General features: G+C 37.6%; 1 protein-coding gene across 1 annotated transcript in view; it reads left to right on the forward strand.

The window, feature by feature from the left end:
- LOC107676929 (exocyst complex component 4-like) overlaps positions 1 to 11,650 on the forward strand; it is a 143,094-nt gene that overhangs the window by 43,567 nt on the left and 87,877 nt on the right. Inside the window, exons 8-9 of the mRNA XM_016471670.1 lie at positions 1,341 to 1,486; positions 1,710 to 1,798. Coding sequence (XP_016327156.1) covers positions 1,341 to 1,486; positions 1,710 to 1,798 — 235 coding nt within the window. The remainder of the gene's footprint in view (positions 1 to 1,340; positions 1,487 to 1,709; positions 1,799 to 11,650) is intronic.

The raw sequence follows: 11,650 nt of genomic DNA on the forward strand, positions 1-11,650 counted from the left end.
TATCATGTTTTTAAATATGATGGTTTCATTATAAACATGGTGATTATCTCTAAGGTGGACACCCAACATAATATATGATATTTACCATCTGAATCTAACCATGTCATGTCAACAATTGGAAAAGTCAGCCATCTATTAATCATCATGTTAATTATTGTGCCTTTCGGCCCAACAGCAGGGGCGCTTTTTACCCCAAATACCATACTTTTACATATTCTTCTCGTTATTGAAACTGAAAACGGTTGCTTTAATTATCTTAAACCAAACTGGGAATCGTTGAGAAGACCTTTGTCTCAAAATATATTCAATAATTTTAGCGATTCTCATTTGCTACTTAAATCTACAACATTAAAAAACATCAAATATTAGAGTTAGCACAGAATCAACTACACGAAAACACATCACTGACAGGAGTTATTGCCCAAACTTCAAAGGCCTGTTTAAATGATTAAAACTAGAGGCATTTATTAACTTTAAGATTACTTTTTATCATGTAAACTATATGTACAGCTTGTTATATTCACGTGACAGAGGGGAACACTGCCGCATCACAGCATGCTGCCCATATCAAAGCACATGACAGACAGTTGTCGGAGAACACCTGAAAAGCATGACTAAATGAACGATGCTCATCTGTATTTGCAGAACACAAGCCCCAGTTCAGCTGCATACGCACCGCTTCTGCTCTGCCTCTGCTCTGCTTGCGCGTCCAGTGTGAAACCGGCATTAATCTAATAGTGGGGAGAAAACAATATGCTGTCAACTTTGTAGATAACTTGACTACTTAAATTTGTAAGGGAATTAATTATTATTAATTCATTCAGGTTTTGATAGGACTCGGGTCAACTTCATACAGAGTAATACATTTTTTAGTATTTAAATTACAATAAATGATGAATAATAAATAATTTTTAATTATTTAAAAATTTTAATTGTACATAATTATTTTCATTATAATGAACAAAAATTTTTTTTTTCTCACAGTATAAATGATTCTGTATACGCATGAAATTACACAGCTGCCTTTATATTTAGAAAGGAGTCTTTTCAGAAGTGAATCATCTCATTTGGGTGTCCTTGGCATCAAAAAGTTTTTAAAAATCCTTGGATTAATCGACCATTCCATCCCTATTCTAAACCCATTCGCTTATGTTTACAAAGTGCAGTGCCAGCAAGTGCTCTAATAAGTTGTTTATCACTATCTGTTTAGCACGTCTAGTGGAACAGCTACTTAAAGTGTCAAAAAGTGAAATGAATTTGGATGTTTACTGTAATGTATAACTGAATAAACATTAAAATACTGCATGTGTCAGTCAAAACCTGCTCTTATGCTCTCTCAGGTGTTGCTAATGGACTACCTGGATGTCAAAAACACCCGTAGCGCTGCAGAGCCTTCCGCCCAGCTGTCCTACGCCAGCACCGGCGGAGACTTCGGAGCATTCTTCGCCAAGAAGAAACCTCTCCGACCTAAACAGTCTTTATTCAAGTAAGTTTGCTCATGCAGGGTGATTCAGGAATTGAATTGGAATGGGAAGGGTCACAGCAGACAAGAACCACATGAGTAAGGCTGGGTTAAGTGCCTCATGGGAAACCATTTTCTCCTTCCTCTTTGGTTTACAACCCACATTTGATTTCAGGTTAAACTAAAATGAAATCCCTTGACCTGCTTTCCTACGTGATCTTTGACCTTTGATGACTTCTTTTTGCAGGTTTGAGTCGTCTTCTCATGCCATTAGCATGAGCGCGTACTTGCGAGAGCAGCGGAGGGAACTCTACAGCAAAAGCGGGGAGCTACAAGGTGAGTGAGGGGATGGGGAGAAGCTGAATGGAGGGGCTGGCAGGGGCTGGCAGGTGCAGTGTGAATAGGATGGAAGGAGTGAATAGGGCGATGATGGAGAGGAGCCCCTGAAGTCATCAGGGTGAAGAGTCGCTTAACTATGTATCATTCACCTGTTAGAGCTGCTTCCTTTTGTTCAGCGTCTCTGTGCTACACACACACACCCCGCTGGAGTGAGACAGACATACCAAAGAGCGTCTCTTTCTCTCCCCTCTTCTCTCACTCTTTAAAATGACCTTGCAGTTTCAATCAGTGGTGCTTGTCAGTTGTGTGTCCCTTCTTGTTTTTCTTTTTCCTTTTTTTCTTCAAACAATCCCTGTGAGACACACACTCTGTGAAATGATCGAGAGGGAGCACAAGGTGTTAAGAAAAGAGAAGTGAAGGACACATAGAGGGAGAGAGGTGAGAGGCAGATGCTTCTCACACCATTCAGAAGTACAGACAGGTTTTTTTCTTGACAAAAAGTTTCATACTCCTTTTCAAGCCACAAGTTTAAAAAAAGTGAAATACTCTCCGCCTTTCTGTTTCTATAAGCTTTTGTGTTTCTTGTTGTATAGGAGTTTTAAAGGAATAGTTTACAAAAAAAAGAGTAGTATTTTGCACTTTATTTTGCAGTTTTATTATTTTTCTGTGTCATTATTAATTAATTAATTAATTAGTTACATATATTACATTTTATTTCTTATGCTATTTATTTGTTTTGAGGGTTATTATGCTGTTTATTTATTTTGTATACGTATTTAATAAATTATTTTTTTTATTTTGCTATGTATTCCTTAGTTAATTTTTTCCATTATTGTCATAGTACACATTTAATTTTCATAGTTTAAGTATTTTTATATTTTTCTCCTCTCCATATTTATTTCCATAGAATAAATAGAGACTTTTTGGTAACACTTTTGTATAGGGACCAACTGCCACTATTATCTAGTTCCTTGTTAGCAGGCCCATTATTAACATAATGGTTGTTTATGAGTACTTATAAAGCACATATTCTGCATGACCATATTTTACATCCCTAATCCTACCCAATACCTAAACTTAACAACTACCTTACGAACTATTAATACGCAGCAAATTAGGAGTTTATTGAGGCAAAAGTCGTAGTTAATGGTCTGTTAATAGCAAGAATTGGACCTTAAAATAAAGTGTGACTGACTCTTTTTGTGAACTGTCCCTTTAAAGGTGTTGCTTGAAATACAATATTCTTGGTGTGTGTCAACTTTGCAAAGTGTACCAACTGAAATTTTCTCTGCGTCACTGCTGTTCAAGTATGATTTCAATTGATAGCAAACCACCAATTACAGCTGACCCGTTGGGCTCAAAAAGAGCAAGATGAACGTGAAGATTAATATTAGGTAAGGAAGTAAATGGGCTTCTAAGACTCTGACAATGTTCCTTCAAATGCTTTAGAAGTGAAAGAAGGCGAATATTTGATTGGTTGAGCACCTCGCACCACCAAATAGGAGATGAGATTTCCACTGTTCATTTGTGCCGTCACAATACAGGCACAGTGTCTGTGACCTGAAAGGGTGAGAGGAGATTGAAGGGATGAAATAATTTAACAGACGGAATAAGTCGACTCAGTAGAGGGAGGGAGGAGAGAGTTGAAAGTCATTGTTTCATTACGTGGGCAGAGGGGCCATTCATGGATTTCTTAGGGAATAAATTAGAAAAATGACAATATGTATTGAAGCCGACACAGGAATGTTCCGTATTTTAATTAAGTTTGCAACTTCACAGACATTCAAGCCTAAAGCATTAGTGCTGGTAGATGGTCTGACCTGACTGAATGGATGTAAAAAATATTAATTAAATAATCCATAAATAAGCAGATCCCGACCTCTCAGAACAACCTTCACTGCCTTTTAATACATTTTACATAAAGTATGTCACATATACACAGGCATTTCGTATAATATCACTTTTTTGGACATAGTCCAGTTACCATGCAAGGCTGAACGGTACAGATGTTTAAACACCTGTGCCTTTGCAGTGCCATTTTCACCAGTAGGGTTGTACGTTCATGAGGATTTCTTCTATTGAGATAGCAAAGCCACTGTACTGCTTTCCAGTGACATAAAATGGTAAAATTCTGTAAATAAAACAGTACTTCACCAGTCTTGGAGCAAAACGGCTTTGTCAGAGTTGCGTGAGACTGCAATTACTTGCGAGTGCGATGTCATATGGAACGTCTCTGAGTGAGTGTGTTTGTAGCAGTCATTATAAAACCACATTCAGAACCTCTGTAGGTTAATTACAGCTTTCTCTCCTCCAGCACGACTCCTACAGATCAATTAATCCTCAACTTCCTTCTGAAGAGTTCATTACTGCTTCAGTGCTCTCTCGTTCTTTCTCTCTGGGCTTTTGCATATTTTTCAGACAGGTACAGTGGAGAATAACAGGAAGAGTATGGGTAAAGTGAGGGGGAATGGGATTGGACGTGTTGCAGGCTGAATTTGAATTTGCAGCACCCATATAAACACCAAGGCTCATATTAACTATTTCACAGGTGCTGAACTCCCCCACTCTCTCAATTTATTTGAGCTTTTGCCTAGTTTCTTTTTAGGTATAAAGGAGAATAAGAGGAAAATTAAATGGAGAGTGAGAGAGAATGTGATCAGAGCATGTTGCAGGCTGAACTTGAACTTGCATTTCTTGCACTTGCACCGAGGCTCATATGACCACTTTCTTTCCTCACTCTTTTCATTTTTGGGGGGCCATAAGCTGTTAGACAACTTTTTAGACAAGCATAGTGGATATTATAATGAGTGGAAAATTATAAAAAGTGAGCAAGAATGGGATTGGAGCACGTTGCAGGTTTAACTCGAACTTTAATTTCTTGTATGTGCACCAAGGCTCAAACAAAGCATTCCTCCCTCCACACTCTTCATTTTCCAGGCTTTTGCATGACTTTGCAGACAGGAATAGTGGAGAATGACAGGATAATGTGATCTTATAATGGAATCAGAGAATGTTGCAAGCAGAATTCAAATAGCATTTCTCATATGAGCAACAAGGCTCAGTGTGCAACCCCACAAAGTATCTAAACACTTAATCTGCACCTTGAGAATCTGTGACTGACTATATTAGATATTGTTTTCTGTTGTATATATGATGGATCCAAGAGTAATAATGCAGTATGTCCCATATATATTCCTATGTATGTCCCATTCCTCGTATGTCTCTTCAATCCCACAAACCTGCAGACCGAAAGAAGCAGAGATAGAAGAAAAAAGAACCAGAAAAGCTCATTGCGTGTTGGGCAGGGATTATCACAAAGCAGGGAGATTCTTCTTTTTCTCCGAACACACGTATACAAATCTAGGCTTACAGCGAGAGGATAAAGGGAAGGTCTTGTTTATGCATGATGCTGGTGTTCCCCAGAGAGAGAGAAAGAGAGTGAGAGAGGTGGATCACGGTGAGTGGCGGGGCTGTGGGCGGAGGAGAGTTGTTGTCTGTCGTTCTGATTTGTGAAGCACAATAGGGGTAGGAGAGGTGCAAATGGAAAAATCCCTCACCAGTGGAGTGAGGAGGTGTATATGAGGGTGTGTGTGAAAGTGTGTGTGTGCGAGTGTATGAGCTCTGTCAGATTTCTCTACACCAATGAAAGTTGTTGTGTTTGTGGATGGTGTCAGACTCTGTTTTTAGTAGAGTTTCCATCACAAACTCTCTAGCTTTACAGGCACTTCCAGATAACTGGCTCTCTGTCACAAAAAAAGCTGTTTCTATGAGACCTTTCAAACTTTTCAAAGTCAGAGTACTGATTTAGGTTTCACACATCCTAACGGAGACTAAATTCTGGATCAGCACTGATACAAATAGGTGTTTCATAACCTTTGCAGAAAGTTGTTCAAATATGTCCAAGTTTTTTCAAAGTAGGATTTCATTTTTTTATTTAATCTTTTCAGTGAGTTCAAGAGCAACAAGGTTCTTTTTCGTTAAGCCCATCAATAGTTGACTTGAGTTGACTTTGCAGTTCTGATATGTTGTTTTCAAACTTGAACCTGAAAAGAGATTTAACTTTAATATTTAGATATTGGATTCTGACACATAAAGCAAGTGAAAGTGATGAATATGTCTTTTTTTCCTTCTTAAATTCACAACATGCGTAGTTTCTTTCCTTGTAACAACTCTTGCATCTTTTTTTGCGCTTTTGTATCATATGACTTCTCATATAGCATATTAAGAAACATAAATAAACATTCTGTGACTATTGCGAGGAAGGATTGTTGTAATACTGAATGTGACACACAGATGCGAGGGACAGATGCTTCAGCATTTGTAAAATAAACAGCTAAATAAATGTAATAAATATATAAATAATGTTAATCGCTCTAGTTATTATCGCTCATGTGCCAATGGTGGCACACGTGTGCATTTACTAACCCTAGCTGAGTGCCAAGTAATAATTTCAGACTAGACATAGCCTATTTGTCAAGTGACAGTGACAGAAAATTCTAAATGAAGAGGAAAATTAGATATGAGTGTTGTTTAAAAGGTCAAATGATTTAAAAGTAGCCCAATTCACATACAAAAGTAAGCGTTTTTGCTGTACTTTTTTTTTTTTTTTTTTTTTCTTTCTTCCCTCGGAGCTGTTCTCAGTTCTCCGAGAAAAAAAACAAAAACATTTTTTTGTACAACGTCAAGGGTGCAAACCATCAGCTGTACAGTGAGCTCTGCGCTGTCATGGTGGCCTTGACCTTTCTGTTTCTTTCTTTTGTTCTTTCTTTATTCCATTCATTCTTTCATGCTCTTTCTCTTTCCTCTTGACCTTTTATTTTTGTAGATGTTGATTAGCCCCATATCCTCTGTATTCAGGATTGGCATTTCTTAGCATCTGTTTTAGAGCACCAAAGACAGTATGCAATCAGGCATTCCTACTGAGAGCCACAGACCGAGAGAAAAAGATGAGAGAGACAGAAAGACGCTACAGGGAGCATTGTTAGGTGTGATTGTTGAAGAGGGACTTCACTGTTTGACACACAATCAAAGCATGTTTGATGGACACCGACGAGAATAACAGGAAGGACAAGAAAAGGTCACAAGTTTGTTTTCAGAATACAAAATCTAGATGAAACACACCTGAAAATACTTCAAGAGACAATGAGATTGATTGTTTTGATGGTTTTTGTTTATTTAGACATGCTTAGAGGAATATTTCACCACAGATTCACTCACTTTTCTTTCTTGGAACAAATGGAGAAGTTTTGAGTAATGGTAATGCTGCTCTTTTCTGTACAATGGAAGTGGATGGGGACCAGTTGCATAAGGTTGGAAATGCTCCATAAAGCATCATAAAAGTAGTTCATACAAATTGTAAGCTATATTCCAACTGCTTTAAGCCATTTAATAGCTTTGTGTGAAAAGCATTATTCACTGATAATCATTTATGTTCATTATAGACAAGAGCAGCTTGGACATGAAAGAAAATAAGTCAGTCAGGTTTCAAAAGACAAGAGAGTGCATAAATGATGTCATATTTTTATTTTTTGGCAGAGCTATCCCTTAAAGAAAAGTATCTGAACTTCACAAGGAGAAATAAGCAGCATTAGCTTGAGGAAATGGCATTGTTACTGTATGTCACAGGCTGTTAGCATTGTGCCTGATATTCTGTTTGTGTGTGTGTGTGTGTGTGTGTGTGTGTGTTGAGCCTGATGATCTGTGTGCTAAATGAGGCCTGATGGAACCCAGAGACTCAGAAGATATGACACTCCAGACGCTGCATGAGAGCGAAGCTCTTTAAATGGCTCTTTAAGCGAAATGGCTTGTGTATTGCCAGTGTGTGTAAGAAAATTGATAAAATATAATCTATCGTGTGTATGCTTCTGTGGCTGCAACCTTGATCATTTCTTAAACACCTGATTTATCTTAATAACTAGAGAACCAATAGATCTGTCTGGAGTCTTTATAGCCACAGATGCTGAAACATCACGGATCTACCTGCATCTGAGGAAGAAAGGATGCAGGAACCAGTGATGGAGAAATGAACAATTAAATTACTCCTTAATGCTGTTGTGGTTTTCTTTTTGTTCTTTCATTTTATTTGTTCCCTTGGCTCCTCATCCGGCACTCCAAATTGAATCCAAACAAATAAGAGCGGGCGCTTATGCCGGACCGCCAGCTGTGGAGCGTCAGCAGAACACTACAATACACACTTCATGCCAATCAGTGTCCAGTGCTAGTGTGTGTGCTGGAGTGCTGTTTGAGCCATTAGGACAGCCTCAACTTATCTTGCTCTATAGTTAGAGAGATTGTTGGTTTTCATTCACTAATTTACCATGTTATCTGTCCTAAAGTATCTATCTGTCTGTCTGTCCGTCCGTCCGTCCGTCCGTCGTCCTTTGTTTGACTGTCACTCTATGTCTGTTTGTCTGTCATTCTTTGTCTGTCGTTCTGTGTCTGTCTGTTATTCTATCTGTCTATCATGCTATGTCTGTCTGTCTGTCTGTCTCTCTTCCTATGTCTGTGTCTGTCTGCCGTCTGTTATTCTGTCTGTCTCTGTCTCTCATTCTATTTGTCCGTCTGCCATTCTGTCTGTTGCTCTGTCTGTCCGTCTGTCATTCTGTCTGTCTGTCTGTCTGTTGTACTATGCCTGTCTAACAGAGATTACTTATTTTTTACTCTTTTCAAAGCAATAACTATTTGATATTGTAAATTACACCGTAAAAGCTATAAAAGGCTTAAAATGTACATCATATCATCTATTGATATGATTTAACTAAAACTGCACTGCAAAAAATCTGTCTTAATCAGTATTTTGTCTTGTTTTCCTGTACAAATGTCTAAACACTATTTTTAACAGACACATTTACTTGAAGAGCAAAATGAAGATATTAAGGAATTATTTTGGTGATTTTTCTTCCTGTTTTAAGCATAAATCTATTAAAATATGAGGGGTTAATAATTAAAGAAAAAAATTGGCAATCGTGTAGTAGGAAATCATGATAAAAAAAAAAACACAAAAATATAAAAAACATAACCATAGATTATTTTTATATTAAGATGCATTCGCTATAAAGATTTTTTTTACACAATTTAACTTGTATAGATATTAAGGATATAAATATATACATTACAAGATAATATTGCAGTTGGTTTTACCCAAGAATCATCGAATTTGGCAACCAGAACTCATAGTGAACCGAAAAAACCCCCATCTTTAGATGCATGGTCAGTTTCGTATGCTTCTGCTGGCTTTGAGTCACAGATCATAAAGTCAAATACTGAAATTCACTCAACAACCAAGTCCTGTCACATTCACAGAGCGGAGCAGCAGTCAGCTGGCGTGCGGTCTAGTCAGATGCTTCATGTTCAATCTGTTTCCCAGTAATTTTATAGCAGAAGCTGATTAGGGTTGAAATAGCATTACGGCCCGTGATTGTGTTGTTTTGTTTTTTTTAGGGGGGGGTGTTGTGATGAGTGGAGTCCTGAGGTGGATCTCATCATGGACACATTATTGAATTACTGCAGTGGTGAGATGAGATTGGCCCGTGATTTACCTTGGAGGGTAATAACATATCAGTGGTGCTGTGGGTATTAACGGGGAGACTGTTTCTTGCTGTTGCTTCCTCCTTCATGAAGTTGAATTTAGATTTTATGAGACCAGAAGTAAGTAAATTGTACTTTTTAAATATTTGGCTCGTAAAAAAAATTCATTTTTTTAAGAATTACATGGTAAAGAGAGTGCAGATAAAACTTTTTATTTGTATTTCTGAAGTTCTCTGGCTTGTCTTAAGGGTAGATTGTTGTAGCTGTTATCAGACGGAGGGCAGACACATAATTACAGACTTTGTCTGAGTGAGCGTGTGTGTCTGTGTTTCACAACCTGTGCTAATTTTAATCAACGAGCCCGTCATCACCGTGGCTGTCACAGGCTTGTTTACCTTTCATTTGGGAACTGCGTGATTGAAGGAGAAGTGGTGGGGGGGAGAGAAGGAGGGAGGTGGAGAGGGAAAAAGGTGAATGAGAGGACAGAGAACAAGGGTGATGATGATGATGATGATGATGATGTCTGGATGGGTGGAACAGCCTTTTAAACACAATCACAATCACTGGCTCTCTGATTCTAAATCAGTGTAGCTTGAGTGAGCAGTAGAGACCCGTCTTAAATCTCATGTTCCTGTCCTCCAGTTACGATGAGACTCAACAGAGGTGGCCTATGGGGGAAAGAGAGACAGAGAGAGAGAGCGATGGACAGACAACACAACCAGAAATAGCTAAACCCAGGTTTAATGTAATTCTGAGTTATTTGTTGCATATTTCATGCTGTTCATGTTTTATCCTGGCTTAGTAATTAATTATCTTTCTATAGTTCAGGTTTTGAGGTTTTACACTGTACACCCTGTTTTTTTTATATTAATGAGGTTAATTGATTATCTGATTTTACAAACCATTTTAATAATTGCCTGTCTATCTGCAGAAATGTCACATTTAGGGTGTGTGCATTTTTTTTAAATGTAAGACATTAATTTAGCAGTGATGCATTAAATTGATCAAGAGTACCAGTAAATACATAAAAAAGCTGTTCTTTTGAGGTTTCTATAAATCAAATAATCCTGAAATTAATGTATGTTTTGTGTTTCCACAAAAATAGTGAGCATCACAACTGTTAGTGTTAATAATAAATGTTTCTTCAGCTGCAAATCAGCATATTAGAATGTTTTTTCAAGGATCGTGCATGTGACACTAAAGACAGAAGTAATGAGGCTGAAAATTCAGCTTTGTCATCACAGGAATAAATTACATTTTAAAATGTATATGTTAAAATATAAATTAGTTTTAAATTGTAATAACATTTCTCAGTCTTAATGTTTTACTGTTTTTGTGATCAAATAAATGCATCCTTCCCCCAAAACACTGAAACTATACAAAGCATGAATGTTTCTTCAATTAGTATAATTAGTACAGCAAGTATTGTTTAAAGGGGTCCTATTATGTTCTTTTACAATGTCTTGAATTTGTTTTGGGGGTGTACTAGAACATGCTCTCATGCTTGGTGGTTTGAAAAACGCATTATTTTTTTACATAATTTAGATTATTACAATACCTTTCTCCCCATCCTGGCACAAACGGCTCGATTAGTTCTGGGTTTGATGAAGGCCCACCTTCCGAAAAATGAAATGTGATGTGATTGGTTAGCTGTCCCAGTGCGTTGTGATTGGCGAACAGCTTAGATGGTGTTTCAGTACTGCCCCGCCCCTTGCCAAAGCAGCAAGTTACGTCTGCTCTGTTTAGTTAAGGATGGCGTCAATATTGCCATATCAATTTGAGCCGGATTCAGACCCCAAGAATATTGAACAAGAGGATCGTGCAGAACCTTTGCACGCACGGATATTGCAAGACATATTAGAGTGGTAACGTTATTGTTGTTGTTGTTGTTGTTGTTGTTGTTTTTTTGGCTAAATCACGTTTTAGATAGGATGTCAACAACCGCTTAAAAATAACTGCATTTACTATGTACAGATAAGTGCATATGTATTATTTTTATTGTTATTTAATTCTAACATTATAACATGAATTGCAGTGAAACTGTTATACAGTTGAATTTATTTATACCGTAGTCCAGTGTTTCCCAGGCGGCATATATATGCAAACTCATTCTCTGCCAGCAGGAGGCGCTGTTGGAGTGGTAGAGATCAAGGTTTCCTCGGTAACGGCTGTACACAAAGCAGCGCTCTGCTCAAAAAAATACTGTTTTATTAGACATTACATGCAAGATTAAATGAAAATGACATCCAATTTTCTGAAGACAGTCGGTTTCCTTCAGAAATACAGTGATATAAAAACACCCGCACTCAATGTATGGGAAAC

The sequence above is a fragment of the Sinocyclocheilus anshuiensis genome, unplaced genomic scaffold, assembly GCF_001515605.1.
Source record: "Sinocyclocheilus anshuiensis isolate Anshui unplaced genomic scaffold, SAMN03320099.WGS_v1.1 scaffold380, whole genome shotgun sequence".
NCBI lineage: Eukaryota > Metazoa > Chordata > Actinopteri > Cypriniformes > Cyprinidae > Sinocyclocheilus > Sinocyclocheilus anshuiensis.